Below are 25071 nucleotides of genomic sequence, written 5' to 3'. Positions count from 1 at the left end.
ATGACTGGGACAGCTTTCCTGAAGCTGAGTGGTACTCTGAATTCTGATATTCAAAGGTGAGGACCCTTCAGCCCAGCTGACGTGATGATTAAGTGATGTGATCACGGTGTCTTTCTCTTCTTTCTTGGCCATGCCGAATTGTACAGTGATGTGACTCTAGTAATCTGTTCTCATGCCAAAAATAAACAAATAAAAAAATCCCCTCAATTGGTGGCACCCATGACAGTGTGCGCGCGTGTGTTATTTGCATGTGTTTAGACAGAAATATGGCTTTGCTGTCTGAGCCATTGGAGCCTGAGGCTCTGGCTGGGAAGTGTTCTGAATGGCATGAAGCTCTTGAGATTGCCAAGGGAGCCAGAGTTAAGCTCTGGAACTTGGGATTCTTAGCTGGTGTGAAGCATCAGCCTGTACAGCATGCCTCCTGGAAAAAAAAAATAAAAAATGCTGTGGGGAGTCCCTAAGGCCTGCAGAGAAACCATTCATGTTTAATGTACTTTTTCCTGCCATACAGTTAAACTAATGCAGTGCTTAAACGCCTCACAATGATGAAAGTCTGCTGTGAAGCTGTTAAGGTTCAATTTTGAGGGAAAGGGAAATAATTTGTTGAAGTGAGAAATATTTTATAACTGCAGCAAATATCCAATGTCGAGCGATTTATGCTGTCACAGATTCTTTACTGAACCTTCCAGAAATGTGACAGATGCACTGCCAGGAAGAGCTTTATCCCTCTCAAGTTTGCTGGGAATTTTTTTGTACCATGGGTTGGTAATAAAACAATGAATGTATTTAAATAGATAAACTGATTCTAAGAACATTAAAATTACTCAGATAGTAAAACTTTAATTTGAGTTGTAGTGGGTGATACATTATGAAATATTAGGTGTGCATATTATGATAGTCTGAAGTTTGTTTCTATTTGTATTACTAAAGTATCCTCGAAGCTGACTGTTCGTTGGAAAACTTGGATGGGCTTTTTTTTTTTTGGTTAATCTTCCTGCTGTACACTATATTCTACCTGTCTGAAAAGAAAGAAGAGGTCAGTCAAGTTTGCCTTGGCATTTCAAACTAAATTCTTAGGTCTCTCTTCTGGCCGTAATATGACAGTTGCACAAATAATACCTGATATTTTATTCAGAGCTTTGGCTTAATAGATCTAAAAGCAAGTTGGTATTTTTTCCCTAGTTCTTTCAAGTTTTGCTGTCTCTGTTATACATGGATTCTGAGCTGTGTAATCGTTATTTCCAAAGGCTGATTGTAATCACTATTTCCCCCCTCTCTGGGCTCACCCCAGGCATTTGGCATTGGGAACAGGCCAAGGGAAGTGAAGGGGATAGTGAGCAGCACCAAAACAGCAGAGGGAATCATAGAATAGTTTGGGTTGGAAGGGACCTTTAAAGGTCATCTAGTCCAACCCCTCTGCAATAAGCAGAGCCATCTTCAACGAGATCAGGTTGCTCAGAGCCCCGTTCAATCTGATCTTGAATATTTCTGGGGACGGGGCATCTACCACCTCTCTGGAAAACCTGTGCCAGTGTCTCACCACCCTCATCATGAAAAATGTCTTCCTTGTATCTAGTCTAAATCTACCCTCTCTTAGTTTGAAGGCATTACCCCTTGTCCTATCGCAACAGGCCCTGCTAAAAAGTCTGTCCCTATCTTTCCTGTAGGCCCCCTTTAGGTACTGGAAGGCTGCTGTAAGGTCTCCACGGAGCCTTCACTTCTCCAGGCTGAACAACCCCAACTCTCTCAGCCTCTCCTCATAGGAGAGGTGCTCCAGCCCTCTGATCATCTTCATGGCCCTCCAGTGGACCTGCTCCAACAGGTCTATGTCTTTCCTGTGCTGAGGGCTCCAGAGCTGGATGCAGTATTCCAAGTGGGGTCTCACCGGAGTGGAGTAGAGGGGCAGAATCACCTCCCTTGACCTGCTGGCCATGCTTCTTTTGATGCAGCCCACGATACAGTTGGCCTTCTACGCTGCAAGTACACATTGTCGGCTCATGTCCAGCTTTTCATCCCTTGGTATATTGGGAGTTGCCCTGACCCAGGTGCAGGATCCTGCACTGGGCCTTGTTGAACCTCATGAGGGAAACCTAGGAATTGCATCCAGGCTTCCAGAGTTTTTGGTCTAGGTCTCCGTTTTCTGTGTAAAAGTACTTTTGATGATGTTTCTGTGAAAGTTAAAGCAGGAAGATTTTTTTCGCCTTGTGTTAAACTTAGTCATTGCTTCTGCATTGATTTCTAACAATGCTTATGGCTTGCATGTATTGATTATATGTTTAACCGTTCTGAGAAAGGGATACCCAGAAGCGCAGAGTGAAAATCATTCAGTGCAGTTACGATCTTGACTTGTTATATGACCAGCATGCTTATTTCTTATACTTATTTTCATGTAGTCTTTAAATAATATGATACCTTCAAAGACTTTCAACTTCAGCCTTGTAATGTACTTTAACACTTTGATCTTGTCTGTCTCTTCAGGGATGATTCTGTCCCAGAGGATAATATTTGGAGGGGTATCCTCTCTGTGATTTTCTTCTTTCTAATCATCAGTGTTCTAGCTTTTCCTAATGGTGAGTAAGGTTTATACTGTTCATACTTCACTTCTTGTAACATGTGAATTTCTGTTTATTGCCACTATATTTATTTTGATTTTTATTAAATTAAAAAAAAATAGGTACAACTTTTAAATGTTTTTTTTTTTTTTACTCTTTTAAATTCCTTTATGTTAAGGAACAGTCTAAAAATGGGTTGCAATCATACTGAGCAGAGATAACGGTAAAATGCAAGTTATTTATAGCTGCTCTGTATCTAACAAGGAAATCAGGTTTTCAAAATGAGTGTCTCTATTTGCAGGTCTGCAGTTGCAGCTCAAACTGCTAGGTAATGATGCTGTCGGATCTGTAAGCTATGTTTAAAAGGAGTCTGCTTCAATGTGTTCAAACAGAAGCGTCATTCTACAAATTCTCGGTTATCATACCTTACATAAATCACTTTACCAGAAGCTAGTGGTAGTTAACAATGGTCAAAGTCTTGTAACAATATAAACCACAGTTGCTTGGTAGCAATTTAAGCTGGACAAAAGTTTTGGTAATAGTGTGAGAAGCAGAAAGTGCAAAAAGTCAAAAAACACTTGTGTGACACTTAAATCTGTGGAGGAAATGCTGTCGTCTTGGTGCTTTTTAAAGAAATATTTATTTATTATATATTTATTTTAAGTTTTTACTTATTGATGTCATCAAGAGCCTAATTCTTGAGTCAAGTCTAAACTGTCTCAGTGAAAGAGCAGTTCATCCTGTGTGCTGAAACTATTTGTTCAGCCACTCCTTTCTATCTGAATATATGATTCAAGTTTAGACGTTTTCCAGTTTCACCCGAACTACCTTCTCTGCTCTTCAGGTTAACTGAGAGGTTTTTAATAAAGTCAGTTTAATCACTGGCTCTAGGGTAAATAATCTTGACACTGGTAAAGAGCGTAGGTGTCTTCTAGTCAGCTATATGGTACTCAATTTGGATGTTTTAGGAGGTCTGTTTGCTAACATTTCATGGTTGTCTGAAGGCGAAGCACCATGTTTATTTTCTAACACACAGAAATTTATATTTCGTGACTATTGGGAGCAAGCCATGTGCAAGCTGCAGTCTAGAAAACAGATCAAGAGATCCTCAGGTGACAGCTGAGATATGGTGTCTGCTGAGCAAACAGCATATTACTGTTCTGGAAACAACTCCATCAAAATACTTGAAAATTTTGTCTACACCCTACTAACTGGCAATCTCCTTTTCCTCTCTGAAATCTGCTGTTACCTTTTTTTTTTAACATAGAATGCCAACTTTCAGGTATATTATATAGTTTGATGGAGAACTGATCCATGTTCATGCCAAATCCTCGTATAAGATATACTCAAAAATAGATCATATGGTTCTTATCAACTTGTCTTCTAATAAGCTTTCTGTTTACTGTCCACAGGACCCTTTACGCGTCCGCACCCTGCAATATGGAGAATGGTTTTTGGTAAGTTTAAGTTGTGTTTTTGACCTTTTCAATGCTTCTGCAGGACCAGCCGTTTTAACTTTCAGATGAATGGAATTGTCATGAAACATAATTGTGCATCAAACTTGCGTGAATGTCACTTCCCTCCCACTTCTGAGCAGTTGCTTATAATGTGTTCTTTATTACATTTGGGAATGTCATTGTAGTTACTCTGTGTATGGATGGTGTACATAAAATCACCAGAAAGGGATCATTTATTCTGATACTCTATTTTAGTCCTGTTTTGCATTTGTGATTCCTAATCTTTCTCCCACACCCTTTCTACTGCCGTCTCTTCCCCACCCCAAAAAGGCATGTTTTTTTATAGATGGTGCACATACTATCTGACTTCTAACTAAATCCAGTTTAGTAGGGTGCTTCTTTTCATTATTGGCAAAATATGCTATTACTTTATATGTTTATTAAATTGTATCACTGTATAGCTTAACATACATTTATTAATATTCTTAACACCTATATATTCATATTCTTAACTTATAATTCAGAAAAAATACCTGTAAATATTAGTTGCATTCATAGGTTGGAAAATAATTGTATTAACTTCAGAACTTGCTGATTGAAATCCTGTTCCTTAAATATCTGAATTACATGGCAAAAATGTAAGGAATTTTATTTTGAAATTATTCAGGGTTCACAGAGCATATCTTAGACTTAAGCGCATTTGCAGAGAATTCGGCCCATTTGATTTAAAAGCTGATCTGTTTCTTTTTAAGGGGACTGAATGTTTCTCTCTCCCGTCACCTTATATAGCTAAAAATAAGTAGCCTCCCAAAGTAGCTGATTACTCATCTGTTGACATTGAGAGGATACTGCTGATTAGACAGTACTTGTTAAAGAATCCTATTCCTTGTGAAGTTTGGAGAACATGGGTCCTACTGCTCATTTCGGATTTCAGCAAATGTAAATTAAGAGGTCATTCTCAATGTTGATACTGTCAGAGCTTGGCCCCCTGTACTTTTGGGAAAAGGCCGCACAGAAAATCAAGAGCAAAATTTTTCCTTGTGTAATTCTGCTTCTTCTGGCATGGCTTATTTAGTCATGCTTGAGGTCTCAGACCTGTTCAGTAGATGAAAGACAGGAGTCCTCGACATTTCAGGTTGCACCCTCACCTGCAAGCTGTACTTCTTGTAGTAGTTTGGCATCTGTTTACCTGATGTGTTTTTAGGATGTACTGTAGAGGACTGTGTATATATACTTTCTGTTCATGTGTGTGTACTCGAACAGAAGGTATTCTCTAGCATATACTGGGGATTAATAACACGTGAGTTCTGGTTATAGTTTAAAATATATTTTTAGAATTGCTATAGTTTATTTTGAATGGCAGATACTAAGCTTATTCACATTAATCTTTCTGCCTTCCATGACAGTGCTGCAGGACACAAGCAAGTTTGAGTGCTAGACTATGGAAATGGTGTTAGTATTTATATGCCTCTTCTAAATGTGGTCTTAGATATCTGTGAACTTGTGAATAATGTAAAGATATTCTCTCAACAGCAGCTTCAGCTACCCGCAGATCTACACCTAGGACTCTTAACTTTTTACAAGTTTTTCTTCTTAAAAAAATCCATGTTCAGACATTGGAAGGAGAGAGGCGGTAGTCCCATATGCAGTAGTGTTTTGTAATTTATAATGTTGTGAAAACAAATCATAATCATCTTTATCTTTAAAAGCTTCAAACAGCAAATATTCCCACTCACAAAAGTTACTCAAGTATGCAATAATTTATAATTATAACTATTAGTTTATAATTATAACAAGGAGTTTGTGAGTGAACATGATTTTAAAGCTGAGTCTTTTTGCAGGTCTCAGTGTGCTCTATTTCCTGTTCCTGGTGTTCGTGCTCTTCCTTAACTTTGAGCAGGTAAAAGCAGTGATGTACTGGCTGGATCCTAATCTTCGATATGCCACAAGGGAAGCAGATATTATGGTAGGTAACCATGGCACTTTATTGGACATTTTGGCCACTTCAAGCATGTTTTACATTAGTGGAAGGGACAAATCTGAATTTGCTGGCATGAGCAGTGCAAGTTTGTGTCTATGCTTGACAGAGTTAGTGAGCCTTTTGTATCAACCGCTGTTTCTTTACATCTAAATTACTTGGTGTGAAAAACAGTCTTCTCTGTATTTTTGTCAAATGCAGATGTTCAGATGAATGTGCAGTTGGGAGTGGGCGAGATGTTTGTACTGGGGTGGCTTTGGATTCCTTTAATTAATAAACATGAGCCTGGATACTGAAAACAGACTTAGCAAGGTAGTATCTAATGAGGCCTGTATGGTGTGTGGGTCCCAGATCAGATTTTTTGATGCCACAATGCTGCACTCCAAGAACTTTGGTCTTGTCTTATTACTCTGAGCTTAGTACATGACTGGCATGCTACTGAGCATGCAGAAATTCAGGTACAGCAACTGCAGAGCTCTGATGCCTTCCAGTCACCCAGCTAAGCACTGGTGCTGTTACCATTGGGAAATTACTTCCATAGACCATGATCTGGAGTGGCATAGAAAGCCAGGCTTGTTGTTCTGCCTGTTGAGCAGCTTGCAAAGAGTTTTCAATACAGAGAACCTTCCTCTTCAGGTGAGGACACTAGCACAGGGAGTTGAGGTAGTAGAAGGAGGCCTGGGAGAAGTATGCGAGGTATGTTGGGAGGCAGGCAGAAAAGGGTGCGAGCAGTTGAGCACCAAGCAGAAGCGGGTTACTGCATGGAGAGGCAAGAGTTTCCAGTCGTGTCCCCTCCACTATCGCATCAAATTGCTACCTACCACCTGACCAGCATGCTTCCTTGCCCTTGGGTTTCTGCATCCACACGCCATCGTCACCTGTTGTATAGTCGATGCTGTTATCATGCCTCAAGAGTAAGGAAATACGCTGTCTTTGGCAAATAGCAATTTATTGCATATGCAAACTACTGCACAGCACCTAATCAGCAGTGGCTGCAAACTCCTGCCCTGTAGCACATAAGAGGGAATGGAAATCTTTACAGTGCAGTAAGCTTACATTAGCTGATCAATAGTGAGGGCTGCATTACCTGGCCCCTTACCTGGAAAACTCTGGATGCTTCAGGTGTTTCACCTCAGCTGATCAGCAGTACATGTTGTGCAACTCCAGCATCCAGGGTAGCGCTGTGACTTTCTGTTCTGCAGGAGACCTGGTGGTGGTGGTATGTGGGCAGCCTGCTGTTAGGGTGGTGGGAGGACACATTCCTAAATGGAGCATGAGTGTTAGTGATGTTGCTGAGCAACAAAAGGCAGCTGACATGAGGAGTCTGTGGGTAAGTCAGATTCACCTGGCTCTCCTGTCATTTAAGTTAAAAATAAGGAGATCCAAGTTAGGGGAGGACTAGTGTTACTACTGGCACAGAACCACAGTACAGCAGATTCCCTGTCTGTAGCAGTCAGCAGAAACTTACTCTGTGCTACTTTGCAATCCTGATACTGTCACTTAAAGTTGGAGTAGATTTTTAAGGTGCAACTATAATAAAGACTGCAGCTTGGTCTCTTGCACAACCCTGGCAAAGTTGTTTGAATATCAAAGAAAGTTCAACACATTTCAGTGTGTGACTTGGCAGAGCTGGAGCTGGAAAGATGAGCTAGAGGCGAAAAAAGCCCCAGTAAAAAATAAAACCAAAAAGCAAGAGCCCTGGAAAAAGTGTTCTCTCTTTAGAGACCAGGATTTAAATCTTTCTTGGCCATCCCCTTTTCAACTTGATCATGATTCATTTGTGCAGAATTAGCAATAGCTTGGGCCTGAAAGAATCCTTTCTTAATTTAACAGCACTGAGCAGTGCTGTGTTGTCACCTGCAGGTGGCAATATATATTTTAGGAGGGATTTTTTTTAAATGTGTGTTTCCAGTTGGGAATAGCTCAGTTTGTGCCCAGTGACGAGACAGAACCTCACAGGTGCAGCCTCTGATGGCATACAGATTATTTTTTTTAGTTGGGCAGTGACTTCTAGTATGTGCTGTACAGCATTATTAACACATTTCATTTGTTATTCATGACTAGAATATTAATTAATATTCTTAAGGAACCTGCACTTATCTGTGACGGAGCAGTTGCAGGTTCCCTTTGATTTTTCCTTTTTCCTTCAGCCCTGTGACTGAACTTTCTCAATATGAATGTGTTCTAGGAAATTGCTTTGGTGAGGAAAATAACACACAGGAGATACAGAAATGAACATTGAGATGAGTAACCTAACATCACAAATTGGTGAGGATTAGCCACTGATGAGCCATATCAGAACACCAGACAGCATGAAAATGGGGAAAAGTGGTTATTTCAAATCAAGATCCCAAAGAAAAGCAAATAACTATTTTCTGGAGTATTGTTTGCTGGTTTTATTATTATTTATTTTATTGCTCCTGCTGTTCCTCAGCCACATAAGAAATACACGATCCTTCAGGAACCATGGTCTATTCTATCTCCCTTTAAATTAGAGCTTTACTGTGATGACACTGGCTCTTAATACTGAAAGTTTTTCTGCAGAGTTTAGAAGGATAATAAAGTTGAATAATTCATATTTTAATATCCTTATAATTTCAGGCTTGTTGCATTGGACAGAAAGAAGTTTCTTCATTCTAGTGTTTCTGAAGTTGCCTGTTCACTGAGGTTTTTTGTTGTTTTGTGTTTTTTTTTTTTCATTAACAGGAGTATGCTGTGAATTGTCATGTTATCACCTGGGAGAGAATCCTCAGCCACTTTGATATATTTGCTTTTGGGCATTTCTGGGGTTGGGCCATGAAGGCTTTGCTGATCCGCAGCTATGGGCTGTGCTGGACTATTAGCATCACCTGGGAGCTCACTGAGGTAGGCCACCCATTTATCTTAATTAAGCAAATGTATGAGGCTTGAATTGTTCTTGGGGGGGGGGAGTGTGAGTGTTACTAGAAGGACGACTCACTAGTTCTCAGTATAGATTTACATTTTCAGCCTTATAAACCAGATGCTGAGCAATTGATGCAGTTGCATTAGACAACAGCAAACTGGGGTTTAGGTAAGTGACTTACTACTGCTTGATTAGGAGGGAAGTCTAGGCCAGCCTATTAGTGCCATCCATACTTTGTTTTTCTGCTATTATGGGAGTCAACACTCATGCTACTTCAGATGTTGACTGATAATCCCTGATTCAGAACAATTGTTCTCCTTTTTCATCTTGCAATATCTGTAGTCTATTGTCGTGATCCCCTTACCACAAGTAAAACAGTATTACACATTGTTTATAGTTGTGCATACTGTACAGTGAAATGGAGTTGAGAGTTCCCTGAGGAAGGTGAAGTCTATATGGAATGGCAAGACACCATTCGGTGTGTAGTTTTCTGTCGTGAGGCCTGAGTGCATAGCCCTCCTTTTGTTAAATCCTACCCCACAAGCCTAATTTAGTCATGTTCACTGACATAAAAATGTGAATTTTTTTTTTTAACTAGACGTGGATCTAAGCTCTACGCAGTGTAGTCCACTGGAGGACCACTGACTTATTTTTGTTACCCAGCTTTACCACAGTTCTCCCAAGCACGTGCTTAAGTCATTTGACTGGTGCTTGCAAATACTATTTTGGATTTAAAAAAAAAAATAGATACAGATACCTGACTTGATTCAATCAATTGACTGTTGCTTAGACTGCTAGTCCTCATTGTTAGATCTGTTTTAAGAAATCAAGCTGATTAATTGCCACTCTCAATATCTTAATTTGCATGTAACCTAGAGCTTGATTAGTAGAATATGTGTCACCTAAAATCCAAAGATATATTTCTGTAAAAATGTGTTTAATTTCATTATCTTCTTTGATTGGACAATTCAAAGAAAAAAAACCCTAAAATCCAATTTTTATCAGCTTTTGGGACAGCATAGTCTAACTTCAAATATGAAGTGTAGATGTAAACACCTGACCTCAGTCTTTAAAAGCATAGTTTTCTGTAGCGCGTGCTGTCTTGATAATGCTTGGCTTCTCTGACAAGGGATTTATAATTCAGAAACATAAATAAGGATTTAGTTGTCTAAAATTGAACTTCTGGGTTTGAAAATACTGATGCCATGAGTTCCTTTTCAAAACATGTTTTTGTTCTGTGGCATTGAAGGATATGCTCTTTTCAAAGATATTTTGAAACTGCAAAAAAACTGAAGATTTTTGTTTCAGAAGTACCCATCCACAAAACCCAACTTTGCTGGTTAGTATACTGATTTTTTTTTTTTTTTTCCTCCTCTGGAAAAGAATAAATGTAGATTTGTTTCACACACAGTCTTATCGTTCAGTTGATCACTACACAACCATCATTTTCAATTTGACACCGCATGGGGTGTCTAGTGTTCCCTGTTGTTGAAAGGCAGATTATTGGAATGGACAATATGTTGGGTAAGGTTCAACATATAGAGAGATTATCACCACTCAAATGGATTTTTAATGAATTAGTTATTCAGGAAAGTCATTAGAAACCTACAGAAGTTATCTGGGCAGTTACATAAGGATTTAGCTATGCATCTCCTATTAGCATTAATGGATTTCAGCTGGCTTCCCATTCTGAAATGGGACACTTGGCTTATGCTGCCTACTAATGCATTAAAGTTGGGATGCAGGCAGACCTTGGTCTCTCACTCTGGGAAAGCAGCTAGCAACTTAGAGATGATCTCGTTAACGCCTGTGCTCTGGTTTTTGCTGCCTTATTGTCTGTAACTTCTGGTGTCTTTGCTGGATTGTTGCAGATAAAGATTCATAGCTTAGTGCCCCTTTCAGGTTAAATTAATTTAAACCATGAAAGGGAAAATGTAGCAGGATAATGAGCAACATTGTTTAGCTTGGGTCCTGAAAAGAAATTCCAGTTTTCTTTTCTACAGGTTGAAATTCCCATAACCTTGTCAAAGCAAAACAAGTTGCTTTGATACACTTTTGCAAGAGTCATTGTCAGCATCACTCACTGTAATTTATTATAAATGGACCAGTATTCATTCTGTTTCAATATTTTATTTATGCATCTGTTAACAAGAGATACTTTATTACAAAATCATACTAGACTTCCACAGACACAGCGTATGTACATTAACTGACAAAAATCGTACTGTTTTTGTGGAGGTAAGAATATTCTTTAGGTTGCTATGTGTTTTGTTAAGCGTCTCCTTGAGTATTCCAAAGGAACTGCTTAACACATAGCTGTCTTGATTTCCAGTCCTCAGCTAACTTTTTCAGTCTGTTTTTTGGGTTGCTGTGATTTTTCTTGTAGAATAAAGAATACAATTATTTTCTTTTAAAGGAGAATGAGAGGCACTGAATCCATTTCTAGCTGTCAGTAAATTATGTTTCTGTCTTGCCTTAACTCTGGCCAGTTGTCCTTCTTCACTCTATCATAAAATGTAAAGTGACCAAATGTATCTGTAAATACATTTAATTGCCTTACTAATGCCTTGTAGTGGTCTTCAGTTGAGTATTCAGAAAGGAACAGATTGCCTCAGGGGTAAACGATTTGTGCACTTTCCAGGGGAAATCTTTAAGGGATCGAGTATGTTTTGATATATCCAGATGGTGTCAGTTTTTCTCTCTGTTGGTTGTTTTTGGCCTATTTTCCAGTATCTTCATCATTAGTGCTTAGCAGAGGGCAAGTAGGAAGGGAGAGTGGAATATCCCTTTAACTTTTTAAGCCATTCTCGATCAAGTATAGCAGCAAAGCTTGTAGTGTCTGAAATAGTGGAGAAGTCTTAATCTCTTTACAGTCACTAAATTTCCTAAAAATAGTAAATGAAAGAAAGAGTTTTGAAATAGGACAAGTCTTAAGTCCTGAACTCCATCATGCTTTAGTACTGACAGTTGTTACAAATGCATCCATTCTTGTTGCTGATTTAGAAAACATACCTCTTAAAACCAGTTAGCAAAAATAAAACAAATACTCTTTTCAATTTATTTTTTCAAAGCACAAAACGCTTTCTTTCCTCCAAGAAATGCAGTAGTTTTGCTTGTTTCATGCATTTCTATGAATGTTCTGTGTATCATTTTTGACAGGCCAAGAGCTGCATGATATCCTTATATACATCATGGCCCCAACAGGGAATGGTGAGAAGGAAACCTCTGATGTTTTGTGTGGTTCTCTCCAAGGCCTTCTGAAGTTAATGGAGGGATGCCCATCAAATTTCAGTGGTTGTGGCTCGTGTCCTTGAAGTATGACATGTACTGATTTTTGAATGTGTACTTAAAAAGTGAATTTATATGCATTCTGTGCTGTTCCTCACCCAGAATCTTTTTGCTGTATTCTGTAGCTCTTCTTCATGCACCTTCTGCCTAATTTTGCTGAATGCTGGTGGGATCAAGTCATTTTGGACATCCTGCTTTGTAACGGGGGTGGCATCTGGTTGGGCATGGTAGTTTGTCGTTTCTTGGAGATGAGGACCTATCACTGGGCAAGCTTCAAGTAGGTCTAAGTTAAAGCTTGATAAACATTATTTAATGTTATAATATTAAATTAATTTCCTTGGGAAGTAGACCTTCTTTGCCTTTGTAAAACACACGTGGTATAGAAGTAGCATGCAATCTGCATATGCTAACAATGCTGTAAATTTATTTTAAGTGTTTAAAGTCCATCTCATAGTAATGCTACTGTACAGCATATATTTGTAAATATGATGATGTATGTATCATTTTCCTTTGCAATCTAGGTTACAAGCATTGATGCCAAATGAAAATACAAAGTAGTAAAGCTATTGGCATTTTCAGTTTATTTTATACAAGTTAAACTTTGAAGAAGGCAGTGAACAAAGCTAATTGTAATTGTTTTCCCATTATACAATGTTTTTAAACTAGATTTGGGCTCACCTTGATGAGGCATTAGTGTGGCAATTTGTCAGCACTAGTTGTAATTGCAGAAGAGGAATCAGGCTGTACTTGTGTTATGAATTGCCTTACCCCATTGCTGAGCCTCTAAAATAAATGAAGTAATTGCAAAATAAAGCAGCATTTGTTGTACAAAAAGGCAACACCTTGTGGCCTAGTAAGTGTCAGTTCCTGGCTGTCCAGGTATGGTTTCTTCTATAGTTTTTTTGTTGGGGCTCACCCCCCTCACACCGTTCCCCCCCCGCCTTCTTCACTGCCAGTTGGTGGCAAGCGTGGTTAGCATGCACATTAGCAATAGTATAGATGAAACAGAATCAAGTACAATGAATTGCCAAAGGATATTGCCTTAAGAGGTGGAAATTGACCTCAAATATTGACTTCCAAATTTGTACCCTACCTGAACTTCTCTACCACTTTAGTTTCTTACTCACAAATTTGTTGATTGTTCTGAGAACCGTCCAGCATTTAGTCTCAGTTCAGTTTTCCCACATTTCAATTCAGGAGGAATAATGACCATTATAGAGTTGATGGTCTCTCTGTTTTTAGAGAGTTCACTGAAAGTTGAAATGACAGGATTAGTCTTTACTGTCTTTGTGGAATATTTTGTCCTTGCATCCTTTTAAATAGAGGACTGAATTTTTTTTAACCTATATTATGAAGAGGAGCTGTATAGAATGAGAAGCTTTAGCTTGTGCCCTTTTGTTTTCTTTTTTTTTTTTTTTTCCGTTGAATAAACACACATCTTAAAGAAGTTTCACCCTAACCTAAGATCCCACTTGCCTAAAAGAACACAAGTATCAGAAATATCAAATCTGAATCTCCTTTTTTGTCCAGAAGGGCCAGGTAAATAATGGTGAAAACAGACTTCTAACCCTGCTAGTCCTCTTTCAGAAAAGAAAACTCTTGAGTTTTTCTTAGATTCCTCATCGTTACGATGCTGTTGCTCATCTGAATTAATGTCATCAAAAGCAAGAACCAGTAGCGCATCTATCAGATGAACTTCCGTTTACATCCCCTTTCAAAAGGGAATTTAAAAGCCTTCTAGCTCTTAACAGTGCTATCACACCTCTGCAGAAGATTCGCAAGCATCTGATATCAGAACAGCTGGGGTTCTGTGTACTGGAAGTGGAGTATTTTCAAACCTGTGGAGCCAGCCTCCTATACAATTGATGAATAATGAATCTGACAGATTCTTGAAGGATTGATGTCAGTGAGCTCTAGAACAAGGGGTTTTTAGGATAAGAGCAGTGACAGCATAGACTAGGAAGAAATATCCTCTAGGTTTTCCAAGGGGTTGTAGAATTGCAATCCTTGTTTCTTTCCTCCATGAAGGGAATGATAGATATGTTTTGTAGTTAGTTACTGATGGAGGATAGAGGAGGGTGGGCTTTCATAGCAGAGTGCATCCTGGCTGAAATGCTTAATAGAGTATATTTCTTTATTCACCCTTGCCTGGTACACAGTTGTGTCTGTGAAGATCTTTGCTGTTCAGAAAAAAAGTGTGATTGTTCTGGAACATCAGTAACATGGCTATTGGTTTTTCTTGTTGTTTTTTTTTTTTTCTTTGTATTTACTCCAGCTATTCTCTTTTTCTAGGGACATTCACACAACCACAGGGAAAATCAAAAGAGCTGTATTACAGTTCACCCCAGCCAGCTGGACCTATGTCCGCTGGTTTGACCCTAAGTCTTCATTTCAAAGAGTGGCTGGAATCTACCTTTTCATGATCATTTGGCAGGTAAGAAATAAATTTTGTGAAATCAAAGCTGCCATCAGCTCAGTTACTTATTGGCTGTGTTTGGCTAGAAGATACTCTAATGCAATGTATGTCTGTTATTGAAATACACAATTAAACGAATTGATAATACAGAATTGATCAGGCCATTGTTCATGGGAGGTACATGATAGTTCAGGAGTGTAATTACAGAATCTGTGGAAAAAAACAAATGTTACAGATTGCTGTACTGGTCATCAGATTGCTCTTTGCAATTGATACAGTTTTAAAAACCTGCTAGACAGTGAGTTTTTGGGGTTTTTTTTGTTTTGTTGTGTGGCTTGGTTTTGGGTTGTGGTGGTGGTTTTTGGTTTTTTTGTTCTTTCCCATTGACTGTTGGATGGATCACTGACAGTCAGAATTCTGGCCTTGATCCAGCAAGACTTCATAATATCTCCTAACTGCTTTGACACTTCATGCAAATGCTTGCAGACTTCACTAAAACTTTTTATTTTTTTTAATTTGCTGAATTCAGTTTTCAAAAGGAGAAACAGAAGTGTTTGGTGTCTCTCTATATATGTATTTCTTCATATGATCTTTTCTACTCCTCTGCCAACTTTGCCTCAGTCATTCATAGCTGATTTAGGATATGAAACTTATCAGAAGACTTCTGCAGTGTGAAAGGGTTTCCTGCAGTGTGAACCTTCTTTTTGGAAAGAGAGCAAATACTTTAATAGAGCCGTCTATGGGAGAATTCTCTGTTTTACTTGTATATTCCTTGTTTGTCCTAGAGCGGGACTCAGAGACTCTTTAAATCCTCCATCTAACCAGCAGAACTATACTACAGCATAAATAGTTTTCCTTCCGTGTTTTAATTCCCATATTAATCTTTGCATGTTTTCTGTAGTAGCTGATGAAGAGTTACACAAGTTGAACACTATTAACTCACTTTTTTTTTTTTTTTTTAGCTGACTGAGTTGAACACATTCTTTTTGAAGCATATCTTTGTGTTCCAAGCAAGCCACCCTTTAAGCTGGGGGAGAATTCTCTTCATAGGAATCATTACAGCACCCACTGTAAGGTAATTATGTTGCCATGTTTGGGTTTTTTTTCTTAAGTTCAAAGTATCTTGACTTCTAGGCACCCAAGAACTGTATGTAGTTTGTCAATAAGTACAGCACATTTCAAGAAACTTATGTTTTTGCCACAGTGAAAAGCAAAACAACCATCATTTTCAATAAAGTGTATTTTCTGCCAAGTAAACTAATAAGGTAAAATGTATGTAAACATCTGTGTTTCTATAGGGATGCAGAACCACTCTGATCTATCTTCTGTTTGTGTAGCATCTGCCGGTGTTTGAGTTGGCTGCATGTGTTATCCTTGAGTACTGCATGTGAAAGTATCCAAGTTGGATGAGTCAGATGCTCACAAAAGTGTAGATGAGGAAACATAGAGCTGTCAGTTTTTCTAACTGAGCTTCTTGTTCTGTTTGTCTACAGGAAATATTAGCGTGTTATAAGAAAAGATAGAACACTACCATATTCTGAGTAACAGAACAGTTGTTGAGGCCCCATCCCTGGAAGTGTTCAAGGCCAGGCTGGATGGGGCTTTGGTCTAGTGGGAGGGGTCCCTGCCCATGGCAGGGGGGTTGGAACTAGATGATCTTTAAGGTCCCTTCCAACCTAAACCGTTCTATGATTCTATATATGCAGTGTTAACAGTTGTGTAGAAACATTAACCTGCTTTTAGTCATGCACACTATTTCACATTGTTAGCAGAGTCCCCTTAATTATTTTTTTTCCTGTAATGTAGCTGGAGGTAGACAGAATGCACACAGCTCTGAAGTTAGAGGCAGGGATTTTTCCTTTCATGAGTAAATTGATGTTACCTTGGACAGATAAATGGCAGCCATGCATTGATTTATTCCTAAATAACCATACAGCTGTTAGCATCTCAAGTTATGTGTAGTGATTTCACACTATTAATTAAATCACCTTAAACATCCTACAAGCTCCTGTATAGGTGAGCTTTTAAGTGTTTTTACAGCACTTGCCAACTGTAGAAGTCTTTATTCTTAAACAATCCTTGTATTTTGGGATTAATAACACTTGTATTCCCCATCTGTTAGTGCAAATCAGACAGACTGAAAAAAGGAACTTTGGTCCCACTTCTTTGGAATTCACCTCTGTAAACTCTTAAAATTTAGGAGCATAAAGAACAGAGCAGAATGATGGTCAGACAGTTTCTCAAACAGTGAGAAATTCTACTCTGTTCTTGAGAAGAAAACATGCCAGTGGTTAGAGCACTCACCCAGGATACGGAACAGCCAGATTCAGTTTCTTTCAAGATTCAAACCCACATCTCTCAAGAAAATGCAATTGTTAATAAATTAAAGACAAGCTGTTGAAAACGTGGGGTATCCTCTAATTCTTTTGAAGCTGTTATATTTTTGCCTAAAAGAATTGGAGATTCATTGGAAAGACAGGAGACAGATATGTGGCCTTGTTAGTCTAGGTTGGGTAGGTTGGGTACTTTCCCAGTCCTTGCTCTCAGGATTGTTTTCTGTGTTGTTTCAAGCTATTTGATCTAAGTGATAATCTGTCCTGGTAGAATTGAAGCCATCTGGTAGACATCCAGCATGAGCGCATGTGATTTCAACTATCAGCACTTCATTTTCAGTATAGATACATTTGTAACATAAACTCATTTTCTGAATGTAAATATTCTGAGGACTTTCAACTTCACTAAAGAATTTCCTTGTTTCCCTTCTCAGGCAATACTATGCATACCTCACAGATACACAGTGCAAGAGGGTGGGGACTCAGTGCTGGGTGTTCGGGTAAGTACTCTTGCTGCATTCTTGAAGCGCTTGGACAAGTGTTAAGTGTGAGTCCAGCACAGGAACAGGCTTTGCATGAGAGCCGGTCCTTGGCTTGTGTTGGTTTTAGTATAAAGAACAGTGTGGAGAGACTTTTTTTTTTTTTTTTTGCAAGTTCAGAGGAAAGGAAAATTCTGGATTTGGAGGTAGAACATGGGAAGTGATGGAACGAGTAAGGAGAAGAACAGAAGGGAGAACGAGAAAGCTAGGCTCCTTCAAAGTAGCATAGGCCTTGCTGCCCATATTCTCAGTCAGATAAGAAGGATAAAACTTTTGCCTCTACTGCTTGCCTGTCATCAGAGCAATATTTACCAGGCCCTCAAAGTGGCCATTGCTGCTGTTAGCAGAATCACAACAGGACAGTGAAACAAGCTATCATTATCAACTATTTCTATTCAGTTCTCAAGGAGGGAAAAGAATAACACTATGAATGTTGGTTACCTTGGCTACAGTCTCTTCAATGTGTCTCTTGCAGGACACCTTTAAATGAAGAGTTTGCATGATTGCTTCTATTGAAAACTTCCTTCTCTAGAAGGCTTGACTAAAACGTGCTGTTCTGGAAGCCAGAAGCATATGCTATTGTAGCATTGTAAAAGCTTCTTGTAAATAAACAGCATAGTAGTGTCTCTTTTGATTTATCACTTGGAAGCTTACAACTGGGAAAACAGAAGATCCTAATTTAAGAAAGTGTTCAAGAAGCTAATTTCTGATGGCAATGATTTTAAATTATCTGAACCTTTTTCATGTTTAATAGAAGAATCTATTACTGTTTTAAATTGGAATAGCATTTCAATGAGCCATAAAATACTCAGATCTAATTTAAAGACAGTGCCTTGGCAAAGTTATCTCACCTTTACTGTTAGTCTCGGGGGTGTTACAGACTTTTAGGAACAGTGCTGGGCTGGAAGACATTTTTCTAGGTGCACTTACATTACCGTAAAGAATACCCCTTTCTCAACATTTAATTGAGATGAGAGCAGAGCATGCTGCAAGGTAACTGAAAGGATTTCTACTCTTGTTTTAAATGTACCCTGGAGAACATTACATGTGTCTCCTTGGGTTTGGTTGGACTTAAATGGTTTATCACCTTCCTGGATGGATCTATTACTGTCTTCAACTTATGACCGTAACATCCAGTGGACATACAAAAGGAAGTAACTCTGGTTTTGTTTAATTTTACTGATGCTGAGTAGGAGTTGATGATAACTTCTGTAAGCCTAAGCCTCCTTATTTAAGGAGGATCCTATTCCTTGAAACATGCATTATGATTCCTGAAGAGAGGCTGTAACGTATGCAGTCTTTAAAAAAGCATTGGATTTTTTAATGATCATAGCAGAGGAACCTGTCTTTCTGGGTTTGGTATGGATGGTGCTTTAGTACTGAAGATAACTAATTAATCACACGGTTAATATGACTGCTTAATTTACAATTAGAATCAAATAACCTTGCTCTGTTTGTGCATAAACATCTTAGCAGTTACAGATCAACTGTGTTGATATTTTTGAGATAAGCATTTGAATACAGACATGTTACTGAAAACTGTATTTAAATGATTTGGGAATTGAGATCTTTATATACAAAGGGAGATTTTCTCAAATATAGATGGTAAACTTAGAGTCTCAAAGAAGACGCATTTTAAACAATTTTATAATTTTGGCGGAAGAATTTTCAAGTTTTGCATTATGAAAAAAGAAGGAAAGATGAACTTCTCTCTTTCATCCAAGAGAAAGAATGTAAACACATTCTTTTGCAAGCTGAAGGGAAATACGATGTTGAATGTTTACCTTCTGGCTCCGTAAAATTGTTAAGGATTGCAGCAACCATTACTCTTGGTTCAAAGCTCTCACTGAACACATTAGTATAATTTATGTCAATAAATAGATGCTCAAATATGTTTTTATGATCACATAGTAAAAATTGCAATAGAATATTCATCTACAGTCTGAGCTAATCGTGGGAAATGTGCATGGAGTAAGTATTCACCTTGATAATGCTTGCTTCTGTAATCTGCTAGAAAAAATAGAGCACCACTAGGAGTTCCTGTTTGTTGGAAAAGCAGCACTCTTCCAGTAATTTAACTATCCAAAACATAGTTCAGAATATAATTTCTGAAGTAATAAAAGCAAGTATATAGAATATTCATATCTGTGGTGATCAAGAAACACTTCTAAAGGCATGGATTGAATTTGAAAGAGCCTAACCATGGGGACGAGTAAAACCAGTGGTTTGCATTAATATGAAACGGTATTCTCTGCAACTTGACGTATACTGTAGCATCACTCTCAACAGATGGACAGTCATATAAGGCATGAGCAAAGCCAGTGCAACAGGCCTGCTGGAAATTGCACCATTTTAATTAAGATGAAGCCTTTCAAAAAGGAATACCTGTTAGGATGTTACAAGACCATTTTGACTGAATACTCAACAGAACTAAAGACGCTAAGTTTTCTCATTGCCCTTCAGTAAGACACTAACACCTTTCACTTGTTAGCATTCTTCTGACTTTCGATTTACCACTTCTTTAACTGCAATGTTCTATTGTACAACGTGCTTCACCCAAGTATTCTTGACAGGAGTAATGGGAAGAACATACAAACTCAGCACAAGTAGCTGTATCATTTTTTGAGTCCTTGTTGAAGATAGCCTATTGTTTTGTTTATACCTTCGAGTCTATCATACTCTCATATGTTTGTTTCCTGATGGTGATCTTTGTGTTCCCACTGCTGGAGTTCAGTTTAACTATTTTTTTTAATCTGCAGCTGGATCAACAAGAATAATACAAAACCAAGAAGGAAAAAGAGTTGGTGACCCAACAGAGCAATGCTTCTCTCAAGTTTTTACTAATATGCACCTCATTAATTTGCAGTATTGGTCAATTAGGTGTTACTCCCACAATTTTAAGTTTTGGCCCAGCTCATCATGCTGCAAGTCACATTAGATGGTACAGAGAAAGCTGTAATTTTATTATCTGCACCAGGACCATCTCTGCAATACCAGTGGTGAAGTCATGCACGTATCTTTCCTCCCTCTTTCATGGAGGGAGCTGGGTCCTGTCTGCCAGGCAGTAGAGCTGTTTTTGACAGCTCCCTAGTTGTGGAGAATGCTGGTAGGGAATGCATCCTGCAGTGTCAAGGTTGGGAGACCAGAACACTTGACCTGATGTTAAGTGTGCCTGCATGCATTTGAGGAAGAGTGTTCATATCTGCTCATGTACAACCTCAAAGTTGCTATTGAACGAGTTAAGTATTAAATTTTTATAAATCTGATAGTTTTCATTATTTGCTTCAGCTGGAGAAGAGTCAATTTTCTATACTTTTGCTGCATCAGTCACATTCCTACAATTGTATTTGTTAAAAAGTTGTAATTTTGTGTCCAAGACCTACAGAAACTAAATATATTTCCATGGCAAATGATGAAAACTTCGGATTCATAACCCCTTGTTCTCCACCAAGTGGTGGACAAGCCTCCATAGCTTTGAACTTGAAAAGATGTAAACATCTGGTAACAGGGAGAGAGCTGGAGGTGCTTGTTTTGATTCTTACAGTGCCAGAGAAGAAAGTAAATGTTGCAATTTTACCTCTCATTTCTCCCCAAATCCTCCAATGCTGTAGTGTGGACCTGGGTTTACGCATAAACCAAAACAGATACATGGGTTATCAGAGAATTTGAAATTATATTTCATGTTAATTTTCTCATTAAAATCCATCTGAAGCAAGCACAGTAGCCTATTTAGAATTGTAGTAAATTTACATCCAGTAGAGAAATGCCCAAAGCACAGTTCTAGTTCACCCAACAGGGAGGCTATTGGTTGTTCGAAAATAAATCGAAAATAAATTTATGTCTAGTTAGGGCTGAAGCACAGTGGTAGGTATAAAGAGAAATTCTTTGCTATTGGCACACACTCCTCCTTGTTCCCTGGACAAGCAGAGGCTCACAGAATTGTGAACTGCCAGTTGATCACTTCTTGTATGCTGTTTATGCTAAAGAAAAGTATAGAAGGAAAAATAAATTTCCCAAAGAATTTCAGTTAATAGTGGTGCTAGGTAGGTGTGTGCTCACTAGAGAGTAGAGCTTGCTCAGAGCTGACAGTCTGGGGTCTGGATTGTGAACATGTGAGTTAAATCCTTAGTGTTTGTAACCACTTTTCTCCCTTCTCTCTTTCATTTACCCACAGGGTTATTGCTTTCCTTGAAGCTATTGTGTGCATAAAGTTTGGACAGGATCTTTTTTCTAAAACACAAATACTGTATGTTGTGTTTTGGCTTCTCTGTGTGGTAAGTGAGATTTCTCGTGTGAAACATAAAGCATGGCAAAAGCATTGAAAGCATCTAAATAGCTTCCTCTCTGGAACATTGGCAGCAGGGGATCATTGTGGGGGAATGCTGGTAAAGAGCTTTTTGCACACCCTAGGAAAAGCAAATGCAAGATCGTGTAGAACACACTTTGAAGGGACTAGAATAACTCTTTTTCTTATTTCTTGATGTAGCAGAATATAGCCACTTAACAATGAAACAAATATGATAAAAAGCCCTATAACTAGGGCTTTTTATCTTTATGAGAGAAAGCGTCAGTTCAATTTAGGCTAACTTTGGAGGTGCTTCCTATAGTGCCCACTGGAAAGGAACAGGAGTTAATGGATAATGTTAATAAGTAATGCATGTTGTTTCACACTGAAGTCTTACAACTACATAAACAATGCTGCTTTATCAGACAAATCATTCTCACTCAGCCTGCAACTGTCTGTACTTCAGTGTGATTACTGCAAATGCAGCATGAAATGCCCATTTTATAACAGTAAATGGATGTTTGTCTTGCCAGACTTGTAAGTCTGATGCCAAACACATTTTTAATGGTCAATGAAAAATAAGGCATTTATAATGGGCTGACAGATAAATACTTCTCCCTTTTAGTTGGGAACACAGTTTGAACAGGTGATAGGGAGTCAGAATTTATTCTTCTCTTACTTAGCATGACGATTTTATTCCCGAAACTTCAGAGGAGAAAGGTGTTGAATTACCTCCCGGATCAGAGCACTACAAAACCAAACGTGTAACCCAGCCTGAAGCATGCGGCAGGGAGAAGGAGAATTCTTTCTCTCAGGCTGGTTGTTCCTGATAATATACCTACAAATGCCTACCAACTCCCTTTGTATGATGACTGTAGAGGGTGAGGAGAAAAATCATACTTGCAGCATATCCTGCATGTATGTGGGTGGTCTGTATATATTCTCATGCTCCCACTGAGAATTGTGTGCATACCCCATGGTAGCACAATGTGTATGGACCTTGAAGTTGAAGCACAAGTCTTACTCATCCTGACAAAAGATGCAGAGAGAAACAGAGCGTGAAAGTCTCTGAATGCAGAATCTCCAGGGTCCCTGAGAGCTTGAACCAGCAAGGAACTTGGAAAAAGTTTTACAGATTGTTTTTTCTTTTTCTTCTCCTCCCTTGTTTAGGCTTTTACAACTTTCCTGTGTTTATATGGAATGGTTTGGTATGCAGAATACTACGGCCACCGAGAAAAGGTACTTTATTAGGAAGCCTGTATTTGTTTTATACCAGAGTTAAAACTGCAAAGCTCCTAGATATTAGAATTCTTTACCAGAGCTAGTATAAATGGGGGTGAGGGGGGGATGGTCCAGAGTCTGACTGAAGTCAATAGAAAGAACTCTGAATTCAGCAGGCCTTGGACAAGTCCCAAATTACACTGTGGTTTCTAAAGAATGCTGTCCTCTTAGTTGCTCAAAATGAGGCTGTAATTTTAGCAAAGCATTCAGGGATGAATGGTTAGCTAATGTTCCCATTGTACAGGTGGAATGCTAAGGGAATATTAAGAATACTTGGTTACACAACAGGTCACGCAGCAAGTGCTGAATTCTTATTGTATCTTCTATATTGTACCTTCTAACTAGGAAGGGAAAAGTCCTAAGTACTAGCTGAATGTTTTATGAGGACTTCAGCCACAGTTTAAATTTACAAGTCTGATTGCAAACAGAAGTCCTGATCATGAGAACCAGCATCCCAATGACATGTGTCCTTCTTGTCTTTGCAGACTTTATCAGAAAGTGAAGACAGCCCATACAGTCCAGATGCTTCCTGGCTTCATTCTAAATTCAGTAGAGGTATTGGCACTTTTACACCTATATTCTCAAAGTGGTAGCATTAAGGCTCAGCACTAAGAAATGAGGCTTGAGAAACTTACCTTGGAGACAACTGCACTTGTTTAAACATCCCTGCAGGAGCTATACAGATAAATCATGTGCAAAGCTATTTGGCTTTACTGCCTTTTTTCTTCTAACTGTTGGAAATATGTTTGTTTTTTAATGAAGCAACTGATTTTTTTTCTGCTGTTATTCCAGGCCATTCTTGTAAGTTTAGAGCATTATGCATTTCATAACTGTTGTGGACAGGTTTCTCTCTGAACACTGCATGTTTGATTTGAAACATATAAATGCAAATTGAGGTTTTACTCCTGATTGTTAAGAAACAGTCAAGAATGTGCTCTGGAGCTTGTGTTCTTAGTGAATCTTGCCTAGTCAATGCAGTGCTTGTGGTCATAAACGGCTTTCTCTGTCCTAAGCAAAGGCTCTGTCTTCTGTCCCATACACTAGAGGTCAGTGAAGTTACCTGCCTCTTCTGTTAACTCTTTAGTGTGGTCTTGCTTATTGAACAAATACCAAGATTCACACCTGGAAGTTATCTCTGTCAGAGTTTATGCTCCAAGTGTTTGTATCATTAAAAATATTTCTTATTTATCATATGCTTGAAAAGCACCTACAGCAGAGCTTCTTTATATTTCATACACAACTTTTCTGGATGCCGATATTAATGTATTCTCAGTTTAGTAAATTTGTGGGCTTTTATATTTTGGAGGAAAATTGCTTGCACTCAATGTTTTTCCCATTTATATATGCCAGAGAAATCTGGCTGAGCAAATTTTTCTCTGACTTTGTGTTACTTCATAAATTACAAACTTCAGCCTCTTTCATGTTTTGCTCTCAAATTCTCGTTTCAGTCCCCATTGTCTGCCTCTGCTTTCTCAAATGTAGTCCGTCATATGAAAAACTGGAAACAGGAAATGTACTCCTACAAGGATCTGTGACCTCGCTTCCATAGGTCTTAATTTCTGATAGTGTACCCGACAGTAATAAAAACATGGAGGTTTAATTACTGATGTCATTTGGAATGGATGACGTTTCACCACTATATTCTGCTATAGCAAATTTGTGAATTTTTTGGGAGGAGGAAGAACTTTACAGAAGTCTTAAGAATTGCCTTTTTTTTTTTTTCTTTTTTTTTTTTAAATAGGCCACTAGATGGAGTACGAGTATCAACCAGTTTGTATTAGCTTGAAATAATCCATACTGTAAACACTGTAGCTCTAGAAAGCCTTACTGTCTTTTAGGCAAGAGCTTGACAATGTCAAATATATACATAGTTAAAAAATATTTGTTTCTCAGCAGGTGCTGACAGTAGTCCACCAAAGCATTCAGTGAATAGTGAAAGCCATTCATCTAGAAGGAGGAATCGGCACTCCAAATCAAAAGTAACAAATGGAATCGGCAAGAAATAAGAATGGCCTCTGAAGATATCCTACAGTGTGACCAGAGGTGATAAAGAAAATC

General features: G+C 38.5%; 1 protein-coding gene across 1 annotated transcript; it reads left to right on the top strand.

Annotated features, from left to right (window-relative positions):
- PTDSS1 (phosphatidylserine synthase 1) lies at positions 1 to 25071 on the top strand. Its single transcript, XM_009891924.1, has 13 exons — positions 1 to 56; positions 2479 to 2570; positions 3965 to 4009; positions 5851 to 5975; positions 8694 to 8852; positions 12285 to 12436; positions 14452 to 14593; positions 15538 to 15650; positions 17343 to 17408; positions 21622 to 21721; positions 22903 to 22971; positions 23499 to 23568; positions 24907 to 25071. Exons 1-13 carry the CDS (start codon positions 1 to 3, stop codon positions 25017 to 25019), a joined length of 1302 nt encoding a protein of 433 aa, XP_009890226.1. The 3' UTR covers positions 25020 to 25071.

The sequence above is a fragment of the Charadrius vociferus genome, unplaced genomic scaffold (assembly GCF_000708025.1).
Source record: "Charadrius vociferus isolate BGI_N301 unplaced genomic scaffold, ASM70802v2 scaffold15, whole genome shotgun sequence".
Taxonomy (NCBI): Eukaryota; Metazoa; Chordata; class Aves; order Charadriiformes; family Charadriidae; genus Charadrius; species Charadrius vociferus.
Note: the sequence above shows the minus strand (reverse complement) of the source record. Positions and strands in the feature narration are given on the sequence as shown.